The sequence below is a fragment of the Panthera onca genome, chromosome A2, assembly GCF_046562875.1.
Source record: "Panthera onca isolate mPanOnc1 chromosome A2, mPanOnc1 haplotype 2, whole genome shotgun sequence".
Classification (NCBI taxonomy): domain Eukaryota; kingdom Metazoa; phylum Chordata; class Mammalia; order Carnivora; family Felidae; genus Panthera; species Panthera onca.
In genome coordinates, this window is record NC_138340.1 from 32,884,812 (window position 1) to 32,906,934 (window position 22,123).

The window sequence follows — 22,123 nt, forward strand, 5'->3', positions numbered from 1 at the left end:
TCATCCTCACGAGAAAATGTCACTAAGAGCAACTTCCAAAACAGGGGGTCAGTCTGTATCCTCTAAGATTAGGGCGCCTTAGGGGTTTTCACTGATAATGGCAGGATCAATGATTATTATGTTTCGTGAACAGTGTTTGGAATCATTTCATAATGAAAAGAAATAAAACACAAAGGCACTATTAAGGGCATTAAGAGCCAAAAAGTGACGATGGATGCCGTCACCAGTTCACATTTATCGAAAAGGTGAAGCCAAAGGAACACGCTTGACCACAGTATAAATAATTAAAGCACAAACCACTCACTGTGGGTTTTTTTCCCCTTCCTTTTTTAAGGGGAATGTTTAAAAAGGCTGGTAATGGTAAAAAAAAAAAAAAAAAAAATTACCAGTATTCTTAAAAACTAGGAGACCGCTAAGAGAGCATTTAATTTCTTCTCATTACTCCTGCAATCCAAACCAATCGTATTTACATTCTATGGTACATCAGAGCTGTTTCTTAAGAACAAGGCCACGGTCTCTACATGGGCAAGAGTTAAGGAGGCAGCAGCTCTCACCTGCCACTTCTTCTAAGTGAAGGGAAAAATAAATCCATTTTTATCCAAGCCCTTTATTTGACCACCATCCATATCAAGCCCTCCCCAAACTACACACATAATGGATCCTCCATGAACACCCAGCAGATTCTATCACTACTCCGAGAAGCTTTCGCCTCTCACCTTGATTTACCTCTACTCTGTGTACACACTGAAAATCTATTTTCAAGAAGCCTCAGGAGACGATTGAAGCCTTGGGGAGGGGGCTCGGGAAGACAGGGGCCAGGGTGCTACTCACGTCGGTTTTCATACATGCTCCTGGACTGGGCCCAGATTTTAAAAGGATCTGGTTTTTTCTGCCCAGAGCTGTCGGTTTGATCTGGAGTTGGGGCCTCTGCAGGTGGGTACTCGGGGAGCACCTGTGTGCTGTGGCTTGGGGAGGCCGTGTGCAGGCTCCGGTGGCTGGAAACACTGTGCTGAGAACTATTCTGGCTGTCTTTTCTTTCCAGTGGTTGCTGAAAGCAAGCGAGTGAGAGAAGCAAGAAGAGAATTGTTATTGGCTCTCTGAGTGGGTGTTTCCATCAGCTTGTTTTTGTTCAGCACGTCTGCGCACACATATGTAAATACGTCAACAACATTTGGGTTTCCATCTTTCTCCAGCTAGTGCTGCATGCAGATAAATCCCCAGGTGATTGGCAGACAGAGAGAGGGGCGGGCCAGATGGGAAGACATAATCACAAACCATATTGCTCTCTGGGCCGGAGCAGAAAACAAATCCAATTTCCATCATAGGTTCCCAGCTAAGACCCTGGGTGCATGTTTTACAAGATGTATCAGTTTAGCGTCCTCATTTTTGTGGCTGCTGTTTTAGAAGGTCCCAGGGCAAGCCGTGAAGTGGGGAGACCTCAGGATATTGTGGTAACTATCTAGGTGAGGGAGGATGATGGCTTGGACCAGGGTAATGTGGCAGAGATGGGGACGAGTAGGTTGTATGCAAGGTGTGAGAGAAGGGAATCAAGGACGGCTTCAAAGTTGAGGGTCTGATCCAACTGCAAGACTCAAGTAGCCTCTTAATGATATGGCAGCGATAAGGGGGAAGATTATTTGGGTCTGTGCAGTTAGAAGTAAGAGTTCGGTTCTGGGCTTGTAAATTTGAGCTATGAGACGTCCATCTGGACGTGTCCTATAAGCAACTGGATCCATGACTCTGAAATTCAGGGGAGAGATACGAGATGTATCACTTCAACATCAGCAATTTTTGGACAAAACCTGTGACACAAAATACCATGAGGGATTTAAATGTAAGGCTATAACAGCCAGAGTAAATACAATCAGGGCTAAAAATGTTCCTGGGGACTTCCCATTTTGCATCTTTCAATAATAAAATGCCCCACTTTTACCTTTTGCCATTAGTTCTTCAACACTGTAAGGAAGAGATCAGACCTTTTAAAAAATCATGCCTTGCATTATATGTGCACTGGTACTTATAAGCATATAAGTAGTTATCATATGAAGAGCTTCCATAATTCTTAGCTACTCAATTTTGTAGGAGTCACCTTTCACCTCTTCACCTCCTGACACTGCTGTTGCTTAAAAAACCAAGATCAGACTTTCTACATGGGTTGACCTCAGGAGGTCAGCCTTGTTAGATCTGCAGCCTGTCCAAAGTCCAAGCAGCATTCAAAAGGAAAGAGTTTCATTAAATTTCAATACAATAAGCAGGTTTCTGTGCTTTAAAACCTGCTCAGCAAAAGACCCTTCCCATTTTATGAAATGCTCTTTGTTTGGATGGTGATTGAATAGAGAGCAAAACCTAGTGGGAAGAAAAATACCTGGCAGGAAATGAAATCACTTCAGTTCTTATTTCCTTGAATAAAAGATGGTGGTAAGCCCCCGTGTTCAGTTTCCCCCATTCAAAATACAAATTCTGGAATCCTGCCTCTCACTTTATAGGTGCTATGTCCCTATACTTATCTGCTTAAAAGCACCGTAAAGGGGCAGAGGACAGGAAGGGGTATCTCTGTCCTCTCTTATGGGACCTGTATAGCTTGTGCTAGTTAATTGGTTTCCTAAGATCTTTTGACCCAGAGCATTTCAGTTCCCTAAAGTCCCATGTAGCATCACCATCTTCCCCTTGGTCTTACAATCAACCCTATCAAAACCTTCCTCCCTCTCTCCCCAGGTATCTGTCACCTTTCATTCCCCATCTTCATGGAAATGTTCAAGTTCCCTTTCATCTCAGTCTCAGGTCCCTTTATGCCCTCCCCTTTGAGTCTTCGCTTCGATATCGGTATCTGAAGAAAGTCCCAGAAAGGCAGAAACTTCATCTACCCTTGACTATTACAGATTACAGGTCTCAATATGGATTTTGGCAAGGATTCAAAGGTGAGGAGATGGGCATGTGTTTGATGAAGGCAAGACAGAGCACTTAAAATTATATCTGGTGTGCCTGCGGGAGAAATTTGAGGCCCACATTCTACACTAGCAAAGAGGTCTTGGTAAATAAAACCCTGAGAGGCTCAGTTCACTCAGACTCCGGGGGACAACGTACATACTCTGGTGAAGGCGACAGGAAAGCACATTGAGATCTGGGCAGGGACAACTATCGCCGTCCCCCCATATGGACACCGTTCCCTTGTGAGGATGAAGTGTTCGGCTCAGACCTACATGGATCCGCATTCCAGAGATGTGGAATAAAACCTGGTTTTCCGGCTTCTAACAGTCCTTCCCGACAGCACCTCCGGCTCCTGGGGCCAGCTATCTGATTTCTGCCCTCCAAGAACCTCAGTGGCTGCCTTCTTGCCTCCCTGGGGAGACGTGCTTGAAGACTTCAAGTCAGAAAATGTTAACGGCCAACACACCCTTTCACATTTATTTATTTTTGAGAGAGACAGAGAGCCAGAGCGCAAGCGGGGGAAGGGCAGAGGGAGAAGGAGACGAGAATCAGGCAGGCTCCAGGCTCTGAGCTGTCAGCACAGAGCCTGACGCGGGACTTGAACCCGCAGACCACAAGAATGTGACCCGAGCCGAAGTTGGATGCTTAACCGACTGAGCCACCCAGAGGCCCCATCTGCTTTTTATAAGGTATAGATAATGCTTGTTATAATCAAGACAAAATTTAAAGCTATTTTCATCTGGAAGTAAACCTTGATAAGGAGAATTAATGCAGCTGTGACTTTTTATATTTTGGTAGTGTTTTATTTTTGTTCTCAGGAAAGGAGGAAAAGAGTATTTTAAATATAAAAGGAAGTAATTCCACAGATTAAGGACCTCTGGAGTTCACCCTAAGAACCGCATCCCCTCATTCAAATGCCCACCGTCTCTGGGTTCCTCAAATAGTAGCAAATGCCAGAATGTGGGACTGGTCTATTGACACTAAATTCATTTCACAGTTAACGTCAGTCTCTGATCCCCGAATCTTCAGGATCCTTTGGGTCAAGACGACGCTTCACAAAGCCTCACTGGGACCTAAAGTGAGCTGCCCTGCAGGGTTACCTGAGGGAAAGGTCACAGTCTTCTTTCCCAGGGTTACTTTGTAGTCCCTGGAACCCCAATGTAACCTCTGCCACTCACCCCCTCCTTCTGAACTGGAGAAAAATTTCTTTCTGGCAACCTTGCCCCACTGACAGAATCTGCTAACGGGCTGGCCTTTTCTCCGGCAGAGAACACACATGTGTTTTTACACACATGCCCACAAGTGCATGTGCACAGGTTGTGTCTGCCGTCTTGTGGCTTCCTGAGACCCTCAGATGGATGTAACAAATCTCTGACACGGAGGACCTGGAAATCTCAGGTTTGACTGAAGAACGGCTTTGCCATTACCACGGTGTGCAAACAAAGTCTACCAGAAATGGCTTGGGCCATTTTTCAAATTTTAACACCCTTTCTCACCTCCCAACAAATGTCTGACTCTGGTCCAATTTAATACAAAATAACAGAATGTGGAATGAGTTTGTAAAACTGTCTCTGGGGGTGCCTGGGTGGCTCAGCCCGTTGGGCATCCTACTTCGGCTCAGGTCATGATCTCGTGGTCCATGGGTTCGAGCCCCGCGTCGGTCTCTGTGCTGACAGCTCAGAGCCTGGAGTCTGTTTCGGATTCTGTGTCTCCCTCTCTCTCTGACCCTCCCCCGTTCATGCTCTGTCTCTCTCCGTCTCAAAAATAAATAAACGTTAAAAAAAATTTTTTTAATAATAAAATTATCTCTGAAACTGCATCTCTGCATCCCTTTTAAATGCCACCTAAACCCTGTCCCTAAATTTGGCAAACAAAAGTAAATAAAGCATCATCCTGAGAACACGCTCAAAAAAAACTATGTCACCACTTAAAGCTATCACTAGATGACATATTCTAACCCACGCTAATGGGCTAATGCACAACATTCTGGAAGCTGTTTAGATTTTCCTCTGATAAGATTTAACCTCGCCTTATGTTTCTTTTCAAGTTCAATTATGCAAACCACTTGATTTGAAGATATATTCTGTATTCAATATCTTGGTAGTCTAAGTTTTTTGAAGCTATATGCTCTGGGTGTATGTGCTAGAGTTCAAAATATGCCTTCTTCCCTTCTGTGGGCATGCTAATTAGCTTTCGTGCTGCCTTTTATCTGATCAGAGCCCAGAACCGTCCAGGAGAAAAGTCATGTTTATGTATCTCTCAAATTAAAGTCAACTTGTACCTCTACAGCCACCCGGAATTACCTCTCAGCAAAGACCTGGGGCATGAGAACAAATTCACTTCTGAACTAGCTATAGCACAGGATCAGATTTGCATCTGGTGGGACTGTCTTTCTCCTCATTTTTCTAGGTGAGAAACTGGCCCCAAGAGATCTATCTGTAGCTCAAGAGACATTTCAAGTCTGTTCTTCAATGCATACCAGCACCACGTGATGACCTAGCACACAAATGCCAGAACGTCCAGACCAAGCCCTTGTACGTAGCTGCCCACAATGCATATTGACATGCATTACAGTTCACTCATCCAATAAGTACACACAGGACACTTGCTGTGAGCCAGATTCTCAGGCATAAATGTGTAAAGGGAGATAGTACCTAAACTCTTAGCATTGATGCTCGTATCTAGGGGTGTGTGTGTGTGTGTGTGTGTGTGTGTGTGTGTGTGTGTGTTGATGGACATTAATCACGTAAACCTAACAGTTTGATACCAACATACTGCAATGTCCTGTGGGTAGGTGGTAGGGAGAGACTTCTGGAAAAACAGCCCATTAATGGGAACAGTACGTGCTAAGTCTTCAAAGCAAAAACGAGCTTGGGCTGTCTGAAGAAGAGAGAGAACGTAGTGGGACACAGCAAGGGAGTGGGATGGCCTCAGATATGCTTGGAGACCAGATACTGCAAGGACTCTGAGGGGTGCTTTAAAGAGTTTGGGTTTCATTCTTAGTTCAGAGGAGAAGAAATCTAATCAGGAATTTAAAGCAGGGATGTGCCAGGACCCAAATGACTTATAGAGAGTTTGGTCTGGCTACTGAGGGGGTGACTAGGTTGGTGTGGACAGGAGTAAAAGCAGAGAGGAGAGGCTATCGTGTATTCTATGTGAGAGATCCAAGGTGGTTTACACCACAGAATAGCAGTAATGAAGGGGAGGGGGAAAAAGTGAAGTCAAAGACATTTTGGTGCCAGATCCAATAGGCGTTGCTGAATGGAGGGCAGGGAAGAGGAAAAGGAGGGGAGGACATCTTGGAACCACGGATATTCACCTCCCAGGTCTCCAGCTTGAGCAACTAGTTGGAAAGATGTACCACATACTGGGATGGGTATTTCCAAAGCCAGCTCTTGTCACTGCTCTGATTATTTGGGAAGGAAGATTTTTATCTTTAAATCTCCTATCAGTTGACTAGGAAGAAAGAAATGGGCTCAATTTTCAAAGCTCCACAAAAGTCCTTGGCCACACCCTACCCACACACACTTGTGTCATAAGGCCTTTTAAAATAAAATTGTACCAACCTCCCTAGAACAGATGATTTCCTAACTATTGACAGGCCAGGGCAATCGGGAAGATGCAATGGTTTTTATAAATGGAAATAGGAAAAAAAAATCAACTCATCAGTATTTCACAAAATGATTTCAAAACGAAGGTGCTTATAAAGTGAGCTGAAAATATTTGCTCAGAAGAGTAAATGAATACAGACAGCACTTAGGAGCTTAAATGATGAAAAGAATTCATGTGGCTTAAAGATGACAAATCGATCCATTTTAAAGCAAAATTATTTACAGTTCACTTATCTGCCAAGACTGAAGGCCACTGCAGTGATTTACATGGACAACAGGAAAAAGTCCAAGTGCTGATGAGATATTAGGCCAATGTCGTTAAAGGTTGTGCAAAAATCAGAGACTCAAATACAAGCCAAAGCAGAGAGAGGATGGTCTTTCTCTTTGTCTCTTTCTTTTATCATTTACGAGTCTAAGTCAAATAATCTCTTCCAAAAAGGCAGATGAGAGGAGTTAATGGAGAAGAAAAGGAAAGTATTGATCGGATATGAAAATGAATTTTGGTTCACATGGAATGTTTGAAAGATACAAAAGCAAAGTCTATCTTCTAGGCTCCGAGGGGTCGAGGGAGTGCATCGCTGAGAGAAGGTGAGGGACAAGGAGACTTACATGAGCAACCCTAATCCTTCTTCCTTCTACTACTCACTGCTTTGTGGCTCTGGGGAGTTAAGACAACCAGGAGAGTTTGAAAACCAGGCAGGATACATAAAACTGGGTGATTCTGGCTGGGGTCACTCACTGGGTATATTACCTGAGATCTCTCTCTCTCTCTCTCACATCTCTTAACAACTGGTCGTCAGCAATATCCCTAGGGTCTCTTCCAAGGGAAAGGAGCAGAGGACAATGGACCAGAAACCTGTCACTACTGCTTCCTTTCAGCTTGCTGCCTTTGCTGCAGTTTGTTGAAGAGACTTCCTTGGTCTCTCTGACATTTTGTGTTCCCTGTATGAAAACTTGATGCGAAGTTTTTTAGTAACTAGGGAAGTTTTGTCTTCTTTATGAATATGGTATGCTTTCTTTGATCTGACAATAACAGCTACGTAAATAAGGCTTCCCGTATTGCTCAGGCTGCTGGGGAACTCAGAAAAATTCCACAGCTCAATCACAGCATCTCAGCCCTGGGTCCTTGCTGGGGCTTTGTAAGGACTATTTAACTTAGGAGGTTGTAATTAAGAGCTGAGTGATTTTCATTATGTGTGTACTTGGTTCTAGATTATCTTTCTGCTTTTTTTTTAACTTGGGAAGGTTTCTGCCTTTATGAACCATGAGGAGGATTCATGCAGATCTGCCTGTTTATGTGACTATTGTTTCTCTCTCCCTAGTTGCCTGAGGGCAGGAGTGTTTTCTGGTTTAGATCCTGTTGTATGCTGGCACTGGGTCTGGCATACAGAAGAACCTCAATAAACACAGGCTGAGGTAACAAATGCATACAATTTTTGGTGATTTGTGACAATGAATCTTTGATACTAATTGCTAAATAAATGGATAGATGGACGGATAGTTGGGGGATGAGCGCATAACAGATAAACGCATGGACAGATGCATGGATGGGTTACACGGACAGATGGACAGATGAAGGAAGGGAGAAAGGGAAGTCACAGCTGGGAAACGAACTAGTGAGAAAACAAAAGTGAATACTGACTTAAAATTCAGGGTTTGATGTGGTATTTAGAGTTTTAAATTAATTTTTTTAAGTTTACCTATTTATTTTTTTAGTAATCTGTACACCCAATGTGGGGCTCGAACTCACGATGCCGAGATCAAGAGTCATGAGCTCTACGTACTGACTGAGCCAGCGAGGCACCCCTAGAGTTTTAAATTCTTACAAAATCCTTGAGCATGATTCAGAACAAGAGTCTCAGTTAAGTAGGTTTCCAGTCAGGATGATTAAATTGGGTCTCAGAATCAGTTCTCCAGTGAGGTCTAAAACCTGACAGCAAATATGTCTTATTTTTTTCTCTGCCATGTGGCAAAAAAATTCCTGATGTTATGGTATTAACATCCAGGTATTAAATGAATAACAATTTATTAAGGCACTGCCATTGTTCCCAGTGTACAGAACCCATAAGCTTAACATTTAAACTAAATCTAGTAGGTGAAACTGCTTATTAAGAGTAAGCTAGAGACACTGCCCAGGAGGGAAAACAAGATCAAAAAGTCCTTTTGTTCTAATAAAAACCCAACTAATTAATTATTGAAAACTTTAAAAAAAAAAAAAGGTATGAGGGCAAAAGGAAGCTGTCAGTCACATGAGCGAGCCAACAATGTCAGAAGACTCTAGAACAGAGAAAAAACATGGTCCCGGGTTAAGACCGTATATTCACAGAGCTAATGGTACATCTCAGCATGTTATAACCTGGCACAATCCGCGTGCATTCATTACTTATCTTGCACAACTGACCCTGTCTGCTATTATGTGCCTGGCTTTCTGGAACCATGACATCCAGCTTCCCCATGGACTCCCTTCGACCCCACCAGAAAAATCCCATCATCATCTGTCTCTCTGGCAGGACATCATCAAAATTCTAACTGGGGAAGGGAAACAGCTCTCAACCCACCTGTACAGAGCTCCCACGGATCACAGATGTTAGCAATGCTCTACTGGCAATGGCAGACCTTGGCTGATTGTTCCCAAATTTTGTACAGCAGCTGCCAGAGTGTGCCAGCAATGCTGTGAAAACCATCATCCCTGTCCTGGCACAGAAATCAGGTAAGGACAAGCCCCAGGCCGGGGGCTTGTTCTTTTCTAACCCGGCAACACACCAGGCTCTTAGCTTGTGGTAATTAAGAGCCAGCAGACTGTGGGCAAAGCAGTTAAGAACGCTTTTTTCCTAGGAATGCAGCCGGAGTAATTGGCTTGCTGCTTGCTAATGACACGGCTTCTACAAAAATAAACTGTCATAGGGAATTCTCTTAACTGACTTGGTGAAAACAGGCTCTATACCTGTTTGATATCCTTTGAGTTCGGCAGTGAATTCCAAAACACTTTGGGGAAGAAACGATGCAAATGAAATCCACAACATCCTTTTGCAAAGTAAGTTTAAATGGGATGCAAAACCAAAAAGAACACCTTACTCCTTGATGTCATGCTCCCTGGGCAGACCTGCTATATCTCCCCCCAGTATGCTCCTCGTTAAGACTCCATTCCATGTGGGGTGTGCAAATTAATTCCGTGCATCACGGAAAACGCTTGCGGGTGGGGGAGAAAAAAGGATGGCTAACTCAAGCTCATGAGACACATCTTTCGGATTTACTTCTATTTTTCTGAAGGCTGAATAGGTTTCTGACTATGACCTGGGGATCAGGACACACATGTGCCATGTGCATGCACGTGCACACACACACACATGCGCACGCGCGCTCCTGAGCATTGGCATCTCTGTGGTTCCGATGTGCACACCTACCAGCGCTTTTCAGCTTCAACATTAACACAGACTGACAAGGGAGGCAGCCCGAAGTCACATGTTGTAGACACCACAGCACCGTGCCACTGGAAGCACATCAATTATTGCAGGCTTTTCTCTTCGGACAACTTAGGAGTGGAGCTTAAGAATGCAAGAAGCTTCTTTGCTCATCTCCTTAATAAACTTCTGCCTCTCGCCGCCAGGCTTGGAGACAGGTGGAAAGAATTCCACTGCAGCCCCGTACGCTGCAAAGTTTTAAAGGCTCTCCTTTCCCGGATGGCAGAAAGCCGTAAATCTTCCCTCCCCCGAATACTCTAAGCCACATGGAAGTACCCCTCTTTACCCAAATGTTAATGAATCGGGAAGCTTCCTTCTCCTGGATCAATTTCATAGGCATCCTAGGTCCAGATTTTGAGTTTTTAAGTAGCATTTTAATTTGTTGTCAGTGCCCTGGGAACAGAAGCTGACACCACCAAGCACAACACCATAGCCTCTAAGCTATTAGCTAACATGTCAACTAGGTAATGCATCTTCAGGGAAACCAGATTAGAAAGGACAGCAAAACATTGATTTTTTTTTTTTTTTTAAAGAATCCTATACCTGCAGCATAATGCTGCTAAAGCTAGCAAAACAACAAAGGACATTTCGACAGCAAGGAAATGTCTTATTCTCAATGCTGGGGCAGCGAACAGGGTTGCATGTGAGCGTGGATATATATACAGGGCAAAGCAATTCTTCAAACCTGCAGGCTTTTTAATTTTGTAAATAATTCATCAGCCAATGCAAAAGAAAGCTCAAGGAGAGAATCTGCCCATGTGAACGGATGGAAACACCAGTTAAGAGCAACCTTACCCAAAAAGCAGGTGGAGCTCTCCCCCACCCCCCTCCCAAAGGAAACAATAGCATTTGTATCAAGTTAAAACACCTACGAAAGTCATCCATTTGAATGCGAGTCGTGATGCATTTATAGAGAAGATTCCAAACATGCATTCTTTAACCTGGCTCCTGCAGCCTGCCCACAAATCACTAGACAGTTAAAGACAAACCCAAACACCTTCTATACCAAACAGACCCTCAGAACTTAATCAAATGAGCCGGAGCTACCGTCTCCCCCATCTACTCTAAAACACATTACGTGAAGTCAAACTAGACGGCGTCCCTTCCCACCACCAGCCCCCACCCCCCGGCAAACAAGAATCAAGTAACTGACAAGTCCTTACCGACTTTGGGCTCTTCTTGGGAACTGGCAACCCTGGAAAAAATGCAACAAGGAGGGAAGAGGGGAAAAAATCATTAGCATATAAATGTTACCTTTTCCTTAAAGAACAATCCCCAGGTGTTTCATGGCAACCTAGCCATCTGCAGAGTTATGTCAGATTTCTCCCCAGCATCGGAGTTACCAGGCTGTTCATATCGAATCAAAGCAGAGGGAGGAGGAGAGCGAGAGGCAGGAGATCTATCTGCATTAGCTATGCTGGCTTGTACTGCAGCAGCCTGGAGGCTGGGAAAAGAAATTCACAGACCTCAGCGGCCTGGGAAATTGAACACTTGGACAGAATCTCAAATGCTCTTCTGGATTAAGAGAGACTTAACTTACAATTAAGTCCAGGATATTTCCTTTCCCCACGATCCACTTGTCAATTGAAGCGGACCAATCAGGACAGAGGAAGGGGTATATATTTAGTTGCAGAGGAGTACATGGTTAAAATTAAATTTTTCTTTCTTTTTTTTTTTTTTTTTTTTTTTGGGTCGTTTCTTTCCTTTTCTCCCTCCCTCCCCCGTCCCCCACCGCCTTTCAGGAGAGGAAATGCCTTCTTTATTTGGATGAGCTGAACACCAAAACAAAGACGGATGTTCTTTTGCCAGCAGAGAACACAAATTTAACTTGCTGTAGGACCCCCTCCAGACCATGGGCACACCTCTCCATGCATGTCAGTCAACCAAGCACACTCCTATTTAGCTTGTTGGAAAGGACACTAGCTGGGGCCAGACCCTCAAGAGGAAAGCAGATTGTTGGGGGAGTGAATGAGAAAATTTCATGGAGCTGAGAGAAGATGATAATGGATAAAGAAAAAAGGCAGAAGAGAAAAAGGTATTCACTGATCCTAGCTGGCTCTTCCAGAACCCCGTCTTTCACGGAAGGGTGAGAGCTGGAAGAGGCTGGTGATTGCTGCACACTTCTAGAAAAGTCAGCAGCGATTAGGGGCAGACATATGGGAAACCTGCCAACAGGAGAGTGAAGCAAAGGAGGGCTAGAATGAAAAATAAAAGCATAGAACGGTGTTTCAAAGGTAATCATTTCTGCAAGCTGTCCTCTCATTTTTTATCTATTTTTTATTTTTGGTTTGAGCAAGGGTTAGAATGCAAAATGCAGATTCCATCTGTACTGGGCACAAAAGACTTCTGATCTGATGATTTTGCACTGGAAACTTCAACCTTTTTTAGAAAATGATCCCCGTGTAGTGTGATGATTTCAATGCTTTGGGAAGTGACTTGTCAAACCATGAGCTGTGCTAAGTTCAGCACAAGTAACACGAGGCAACAGAAGTGGATGAGTAGGAGGAAGCCAGCAGAGGAGCACTGCTCATGTGCCCACTGCAAGTGAGGCATGGCTTCTCATGGATTACTTGTCCCCAAAGGCATTGGGGACACTTCTGGCAAGGCTCATCACGTCATCACCAAAACGAGGTCATCACGGCCCGGCCGAGTGGCTCTCAGACTTCCAAGTACATAAGGAGAACGTACAGACTTTTACAAATGCAGAACCCTGGGCCCCACCCCCAAGGGCCGGGGAATCTGCAGTGTAAACAAATCTTCCAGGAGATTCTGATGCAGGCGGTCTGAGGACCACATTTAAGGAGACTGGGAGATGGTGGAAAGAGGAGGACTCTTTCAGGTCCAGCGAGATCGCACAGGCAGACCTTCGTGAAGTTGGCTTTAGAGCTGTCCATGCTTCAGCGTCTCAGTTTACGAAATGGAGATAGTAAGGTTCACTTCACAGGATGATGATACTTACATAGACAAAACATTTTAAAGCCTCACACCTGGCGTAGAGGAGGCCTCTCAAATGTCAACCCCTTCACCGGCCTTTGAGAATTTACACTGTTCAGGAAGGACGTGCTTATGGTTATCTTCCTCCCCCTAGGAAAGGTCATCTGCCTAACCTGTTAAAGTCTAAAAAATATTGCAGGGGAACTAATTTACCTGTAGATGAGAATAACTGTGCTGGGTAATCTGGTTGGGTCACTATTCTTTAAAAAATTATGAAGTTCTTTTATTTGTTCATTAATGTGATTCCCTTAAGGAATTTTATTCAGTTATATTAGTGTTGGTCATTGCACACACTTCAAAAGTATATAATATTGCATCTTTGCACTCAGATTTTTTTCCCTAATTCCGACTGACCTTCTTCTTCGTTAACTGCAAGATGCAACATTTCACTGTAGTTAGCTTTCACCAGACTTGTCTTCACACAAGATCCCGGTGACTCTCTATAAAAATGTGTCAAGAATCTCCAACGAGGTAGGAGGAGTCAGGGAAAGTGGCTTTGATCCGTACTCTGCTAATCATTTATAAAACCGACCATCTTAAATTCCTGGTCTCTGAAGAGTTCGTGTATAAAATAAAGGGTACTTTTCCTTCCCTATCATACAGAAACACACGCTCAAAGTGCAGGTGTATACAAGGATGCTCACTGCAGCAGGGGTGGCATAAAAGAAACCTGGAAAGGACCGGAGGTTTTAAAGAAACTGTGGAACAGCACACCTGTAACGCAGTCTGCAGAGGTTAAAAGCAGTGAGCTTTTTCTCTGAGTAGCATGGATGGGCTCCAAAACACAATGCTGAATGCAAGCAGCATGCTGCAGAACGGCGGGTACAGGAGGAGGCCGGTGTCAAATATACCCAAACAAAGGCACGGTGTCCACATTCCACAACTGTCCACACAAGACTCATCACTGGGGTATTTCTGGCGGGCAAGGAGGGGCTGGGATCGGAGGGGCTAGGTGAGGCCAACCTAGCCTTCATCTAGAATTCTTCATCAAGAACCTTCATCAAGAATACCATATTCATAATTTTGCTGAGGCAATAAAATATTTATTTAAACATGAACATTAATTAATTAATGGCCCTTCCATTAAGTGTACAAAACCAACCAGTCTGAAGCAAACTGGGGTAATAGTTATAGTCCTGTTTCCTCTGAGGAAGCCCTCCGTGCAACATCCCAAAGTATCCCAGCTCAACTGACCCTACAAGTTGTATTTTACAACAAAGAAGAAAAACTATTAATTTAGAGAGGAATTTGTTCCTCTTTGCTACCTTGTTTTTCAAAAGCTACACCTTTCACAGGAGCCAAAGTTGGCCTTAAATTAGTATTCAGAAAGTCAAAAATCGAGAGACTCACTTGAGTGCTTTTTAAAAAAGAAATCATGGATTTGCTTTAAGTCCACATAGTCATTAAATCTTAAAATCTAATGAATATGAATGTGGGAACAAAGCTCCTGATTACAATTTATAATATATTTTAGCCAAAACTACTCAGATGGTTTGAAAACAGCTGGGAGACCTCATCAGAAAATACTCAAAAAAGGTCACCCTTTGGCAGAATTTTCCAAGACCTAGAAAGCACACGATGTGGTTCTTATCAAGTGAGAGCTGAGTGCAGGCCATCCCACACTGGATGGGCGACAGAAAGCAGCATGATCCCACGCTTCACAGCCACGGTGGTTTTCCCAGGAGAAATCGCACTTTGTGTTCCCAGGGGCAATCGTGTCACCTACTACATGTGAGGTATGGGAAGAAACAGCACCTGTCTTAATGGGCTCACTTGCTCCCTTCAGGGAAGAGAAGGGAGATTTTGAGAAGAGGCAGAAGGAAGAGTCTACCAATGGCACCATCTGCTCGTAGAGCCGGGAAGGTGGCAAATGCTATTTCAAAGGGGTCCCAGAAAACTTTTACGGGGAAGCGTACATTCAAAGTGTGAGTCTAAGTGTGATTTATACAAGTGAGAAAAGTGGGACCTGAATTTCCAAAGTTCCCTATGAAAAAGGAAATGTCCTTTTGGAGAAACCAAATGGCAAATTCTCTGTTAGCGACTGGAATCTGACCAAATAACATGAAGAGAACGCTTTCCTTTTAAATACCAAGACCATAAAGCCACGCTACTGAACACGTTCGCATACAACTAAATGGCAAATGTTATTCTTGGTGAAATTTTATAATGGTTGTATGCAAAAATTGATAGCAAAAAGTAAAAACATAACAGAATACATATGCATTTGGAAACAAAGACTAGAAGGTTACATGCCAAAACTGTGTGTTCTTTGGCTCACGGTTTTATTACCTATTTTAGGATCTTCTACAAGCAAAGCTTTACTTATTTATGAACACACACGTACACACAGATGAATACCACAATAAACAAAAGCCTATAGTGCCTTTTTAAGTAAGATGAATATACCAAATTTCAGAACATTTTACTGCACTCTTCAATCTCAAGAGCCATCATTCACCTCTAGAGCCTTCAAGAACTGCTTACTTTCCCCCAAATTAATATATACGTACACAGTTTCTTTAGGCACCCTGTTGAGATTAAGACTTGTGTTTATCCTGTGGACTAAATGGACGTAGGGAAGATGTCGATAGCTCAGCTACTCTTCCACGGGAAGCCAAACATTAGTCATTCACTGCCCTTTCGGCACCGAGATGATCAAGCCTGAATTGTGGCAAAGAAATCAGACTTTCTTGGACCTAACTTCCTCCAGGCTAAAGGAAGTGACAATGTGAACCAACCTCACCGACTGAAAGAACAAAGAAAAAATCATGCAAAAGGCTTTGAAAGTGTGAATTGGAAAGTCACTGTCATAAGCAAAGGGGATCTACAAGTGATAAAAATGTACTATGCCATTAATTTACATTATTTTTATTGTGATAGTCAATCCAGTGTGTACTTGGTCTCTAGATGTGAGCGTTTTAATGGAAACATTTTGGTTTCCTCCTTTGCATTCTAGCACATACTAATGTGCTAGAACATGTCCTAGAACACAGGGGACTCTTTAAAGTTTTGCATCGCAAAATGGGTGACTGAAAACAGCACTGGTGTTGAATCAGGTAACGAATGCAATGTTCAAGGAGCAGGGGGACTGTTACATAAAGTGAAAAAGAGAGAGAGAAAGAGAGCGGGAGAGAGACTGATTGATTGATTGAGGCAATCAGGTGGTTAGTTCATGGAGACCACTGAAAGCCACGGAAAAGACGACTGTGAGAATTTGGTCTGGGTTACTCTTATATTCCAAAAACAGAATATACTACTCCTGAGCACATTTTCATCTCAGACCCCACTATCTTTTTTATTCTAAAACACATCAGTTGGGGTGCCTGGGTGGCTTAGTTGGTTAAGCATCCAACTTCAGGTTACGGTCTCACAGTTTGTGAGTTTGAGCCCCGCGTTGGGCTTTGTGCTGACAACCCAGAACCTGGAGCCTGCTTCGGATTTTTAGTCTCCCTCTCTCTCTGCCCGTCACCTGCTTACTCTCTCTCTCTCTCTCAAAAATAAAGAAAACATTAAAAAAAATTAAAAGACATCAACATGTATTCCTAAATGCCAAACTTGAAAATTATAGCGGACTTTACCCCCAATAAACTCATCATTAAGAGTGTGCATTAAGGAAATAATCAGAGAGGCTCACAAAGATTTACATGTATCTAAAAGGATGTTCAACACAGTATTATTTAAAGAAGATAAAAATTGGAAATGACTCCTAAGAACAGGGGACTGAGCAAACACATTGTTTTATCAACAAGATTATGAATCCATTAAAAATGGGTCCAGTGAAGAACATTTAGTGATGTGGAAAAGTAGTAATGATACAAGATGTTAAAAGCAGGATAAAACTGTACACAGAATATAAACTCATTGTAAAAATAGGTATATGCACGTATCACACACACATCACACATCCAAAGACTACAAGAACATGTATTAAAATACTGTTTCTGAATTCTAGAATTAGTAAGTTATTCATATTGCTTTGAGTCTTTCCCAAGTTTTCCAGATTTTACACACAACGACAAGTATAAACAGAGAAGCGTTTTTCAGTGAGTTTGGACAATGATATGTGTTTATTCACTTTAGTGCACCGCTAGGTTAAAAATTACCTGGAGTTTCTTCTAGCTCTCTATTGGCTCAAGGACTACCATTTCTACTCAAGTGGCTGTGTTACAAATTACTGGGCCATGGCCTTGACTGAAAATAGGATAAAAAAGCTGTTAGAGCCTCTCTGAAGCAAAGCTGCACAGAAGCAAATAATTTTGCTTATCATTTCCAGTAGTCTCTGAAATCTTGACCTTGATAAGCCAATCTATTGGCTTGATAAGCCAATTCTACTGTAACCTTGATAACCTTGATAAGCCAATTCTACTGGGTTCTTTGAACCCCAGGTTAAGTCACCTTGTCCAAGCACATGTCTATGGTGTTAGATGCAACTCCTGGAGTGAGGATGACTTCTGCTAAGTTTGTGCCTCTAATAAGGACAGTGTATATAAAATACTTTATCTGCAAATAGAAAGGATAATGAGAAGGAAGGATCAAGCAGAAAGAGAAAAGTTTCAGTGCATGTTTCTTCTTCTTTCTCGGGAAGAGCTAAAGGGCACATGGAAAAATTTTTTCAGGAGAGAAACTGCATTAAAGGACTTTGCAGAGCACTGATATTTATCAGCAAAATTGCTGCTACATGAAAGAACAAAGAACCTGGTAGGGTAATGCTTTTACTGGGGAGGGGGGAAGGCAGTATGAGGATGGATCAAAACACTCAGAGTTGCATGAAGTACCAAGATGGAGGCGTGCAGGAAGGAAAGAGTGAGAAAATCTGTGATTTCCTCAGCGAGGCAGAATTGATCATTACTTCACAGCAAATCACAGACTTTAAATAACTAACATTAATGGCTAGTAACCCATGTTTAGAGAGCCATCTGCATCATCTTGACCAACTAGTTTTTTTGTTTGGTTGGTTTGCTTAATACAAAACACATAAACCAGGGGGCACCTGGGTGGCTCAGTCAGTTAAGCATCTGACTCTTGATTTTGGCTCAGGTCACAATCTCATGGTTTATGATATCAAGCCCCACATTGGGCTCTGCGCTGACAGCGTGGAGCCTGCTTGGGATTCTCTCTCTCCTTGTCTCTTCTCTCCTTCTGCCACCCATCCCCCTGCTTATGCTCTCTCTCAAAACAAATAGACATTAAAAAAAAAAAAAAGGTATAAACCAGGATTACATTTAAACTGCACTCACCCTACAGATAAAATGCTGAGGGAAGAAAACTGCAAAAGGTAGGTACACTCAGCTTAACTTTTTCCACTGGAGGTAGGAAAGAAATTCACTCCCTCATTTAACCAAACTGTGCTGCTACTAAGGGCCTGCTTTGGCCAAGAGCTGGCATGAATTAAAGCAACGAATAAGATCTTTTACAAGGTCCTGTTTTCATAGGGCTCACGTTACTTGGGGGAAGGGAGAATATACATAACCTAGCAAATAATTTCAGAGGGATAGTTTCGGTGATGAAAAAGAAGCAGGATGATGGAAGAGGCTGTGTCTGGGATGCAAAGCCAGTTTATCCCAGGTGGTCGAGCACGCCTTTCCTGTAGAGCCAATACCTGAGCTTGGAAGGAACCGTCCATGTGACTGTTCACTCATGCAAGATTTACTGAGCTCTGCCATATGCCTACCGAAGCATTACGGGAGAGATAGAGGTAAATCAGACATGGCTCTGACCTGGACGAGTTCATAGTCTGTCTTAAAAAAAAAAAAAAAAAAAAAAAAAAAAAAGACACACACACACACACACACACATACACACACACACATAATAGACAAAATTGAGTGTGGTCAGTGCTAAGGGCCATGATGGAAAGAAGCACTATTGCTCTTGGGAGTACGAGAGAAGAAAGCTAATCTGATATGAAGAAGAAGGCGGAGGGGAGGAGCTGAACACTGAAGGAGGCTGGTATTTAATTGTGGGGTCAGGAGTTTGGAAGCAACATGTAATGACTGATGCTTGACTGAAAAATAACAAGCTTTTTAAAGGTTTGTGATTTTTATTTTATTATTATTAGTTCTTAATGTTTATTTATTTTTGAGAGAGAGAGACAGAGCATGAGTGGCGAAGGGGCAGAGAGAGAGGGAGACAGAGAATCCAAGGGAGGCTCCAGGCTCTGAGCTCTCAGCATAGAGCCCAACGTGGGGCTTGAACACGCAAACCACGAGATCATGACCTTAGCTGAAGTCGGACGCTTAACCGACAGCCACTCAGGCGCCCCTAAAAGGTTTTTTTTGTTTGTTTGTTTAAAGCAAAATCAGCGTGCCAATATAAACTCAAGGCCGAGTTTGAACTAGAGTACATTTTCACTGAAGGACCTTACAAGTGCTATATATCTCAAAATTGAATCCATAAAACAAAATTAAAAAAGGGTTGCAGTTTAGACACGTTTGCTTTTTCTCCCCCTTCCTCCAATCAAATCCTATGACCAACCCTGCGGTGTAATGTTTCAATGCAAATATGATACTGGCTGCCAAGAACGAGAGCGTCAGCCCCAGTGTCTCCAAAAAGAGGAAGACATTCTTTCCTTTGGGGACCTAATAATGGTCATTACAAAATATTACGGACATCATAATTTAAAGAGATGACTGGGTCTCAGATCTCTGGAATAAGGAGCTCCCAATGCGTGTCAGTTGGCATTTGGTAAGAAGAACATGGTTGCCCGGCTTTATAGTGACAGAGAAGTCGGCTTCAATTACACAGTACATACAGCCTAATAAATATGTCCCACAGAGAAATAAATGGCTTGCAAGTCTGGTGGCTGCTAATAGTTTACAGAGCCTTTCACCTCAAAGTCATAAGCCTTGAACTGGCGCAGGTGAGGAGAGGCCCAAAGTCATTAATACTTGGAGCCGCTCAAAAGGACTGTCACCGTGCAATTCCTGAGAGATGAATGGTCCCTTCAGAATGGTCAATGGACTAACTAGTGCTACTGTGGTTGACCCCCCAAAACACGTGGAATACACCATAAAGGGTCAACAACTTGGCCTCTCGTTTGTCCATTTTTGTAAAAAAAGAAGTCTTCTAACTTCAGAGCTGAGAGTAAAATTAACTAAAAGAGCTGAGAGCTTGCCTTTTGACATACACTTATTCTTCTCAACTGCTGAGTTCAGTACTAACATCATCCCTATTTTACAGATGAGAAAACCGGGACATTGATGATTAAGTAACACGGCCATGGTCACACACTCAGGTGAGCAGCTGAAGGCAGACTTGGTCTAATGCCAAGACTGCTTTTGAACACTGACCTATACGGTCTCATTCGAAGGTGCTTAATCCATTCTGGATCACAGCTCACTACGAAGGGGTGTTTACCCATAAAAAAATGCATTCATAAAAATTTTTGCCTACAGCTTCATGGACATCATCCTGTTGGTCAACAGGTCAAGGTATCTTGAACCCATAATCATGATGTGGATTGAGGAAGAGTTCCCTTTGTAGAGATAGCATGGGAGTCTAGGCATAGCCAATCAGGTTCTCTGATATTTTACCCCAAGTCACAGTACCTAAATCATGGGCCATTCAGGGCTACACATACTAAAAATATAACAAGACTGGTCTCTGAGTTGCGGGCAATGAAGCAACTCTTTAGAGCTAACAGCTTGGCTGACACCCAAGTCCTATAAAGTACAGTTTCCAAAGTGGGTAGGAGCTCTTCCTAGCTTGCAAATGTATCCTGACACCACCTAATAACGTAATTAAAAAAAAAAAATAGGTGCAGGAAAAGGAGTGAGTTATGGCATATTCTTTCTAGAAGGGGAAAGAAAAACAACTGTCAACTGAAAAAGACCACTAATTGGTCATGATGTACCATGAGGCCCATCTTTCTTCTCCAGAGAATATTTCAATCAAGATCTACTCTTTAAGGGTGGAATTACACCACTTCCTCAAATGATTCCAAGAGAGCTCTCTAACGCTATGTTGGTTAGAAACATTTGTAATTCAGGTATTTAGGCATAGGGTCTTGTCTTAGTCTATAAATGCTTCTAACTCTGAGGAAGACTCCCTACCTGTCATGCTGAGAACTTGGCTTTCCTAACACCTGTTATTTCTTTGATATTTTTTTAAACTTTATTTTTTTGAGAGACAGTGTGTGAATGGGGAAGGGAAAGAGAGAGAGGGAGACCCAGAATCTGAAGCAGGCTCCAGGCTCTGAGCGGTGAGCACACAGCTCGAACTCACGAACCATGAGATCATGACCTGAGCCAAAATCAGACGCTTAACCGACTGAGCCACCCAGGTGCCCCCCGCTAACATCTGTATTTCAAGTGTGAACGGGCTTTTGTGGAAATTCTTAAGGGTTGGCCCTGTCCCCCAACCTCTTATTCCCCATGCCTGTCGAGGTCTCCCTGCAAGAAGAGACCCCTACTTGTAGCCTGGAAGCTCCAAAGCAGTTCCCCTAACACTGAAAGTTTGACTTTTAGCTGCTTATAATGTGTAAGGGGGGGATGAAAGAAAGAATAGTTCAAAATAGCTCATTGAAAGAAAAAACCAATAAGGATTCCTTTTCTGGGTTGGAAAAACAGGATACTGTGTGGGCCCTTATTTTAAGGCCACTGGCCCTGAAAGGAAACCTATCACTGTAATTGGTGCTGAGAAGCTTCTGGGTTAAAAAAAATACATGCCAGGATCCTTTTCTTCAGGGTTACTGACTTTTAGGATGACTTCTATCCTGGTTGCTTTATTTTTAGCAATGTAAAGTTAGGCACAGGACCAAGAAAGAGATCCAGGAGAGCATCCTGCATTGTTTTAAACTTACAGGACACTAAACCCCTGAAATTTAAGGCCCTTTTTGAGGTTCTTTGTCTTTCCTACAACACAGGTCTCCAAAATATATCCTGAACCCATCCGTCAGTCCATCTCCACAACCACCAGCTTTTCTAGCCTAGATGACTGTAAGAACCTAAGAATCAGTCTCTGCTTTATTCTTCATTCCTTTTAATCCATTATCCACACAGAGGCCAGAAACATCTTTCTACAGCATAAATCAGATTATATGGTCTGCAGACTACATGTTTCTATGGCTTCCCAACACAGTTTCAACGAGGTACAAGCTCTTTTCCGTGTCCCACAAAGCCTTCCTTCGTC

General features: G+C 42.9%; 1 protein-coding gene across 16 annotated transcripts in view; it reads right to left on the minus strand.

Moving 5' to 3' along the window:
- The window catches only part of MAGI1 (membrane associated guanylate kinase, WW and PDZ domain containing 1), a 632,114-nt gene that overhangs the window by 32,912 nt on the left and 577,079 nt on the right, over positions 1-22,123 (minus strand). For all 16 annotated transcript variants that reach the window (XM_081794968.1, XM_060633706.3, XM_081794967.1 and 13 more), the window contains 2 exons: positions 11,164-11,195; positions 832-1,048 (listed from right to left, as the gene is read on the minus strand). In XM_081794968.1, the coding sequence (XP_081651094.1) occupies positions 832-1,048; positions 11,164-11,195 (249 nt within the window). The remainder of the gene's footprint in view (positions 1-831; positions 1,049-11,163; positions 11,196-22,123) is intronic.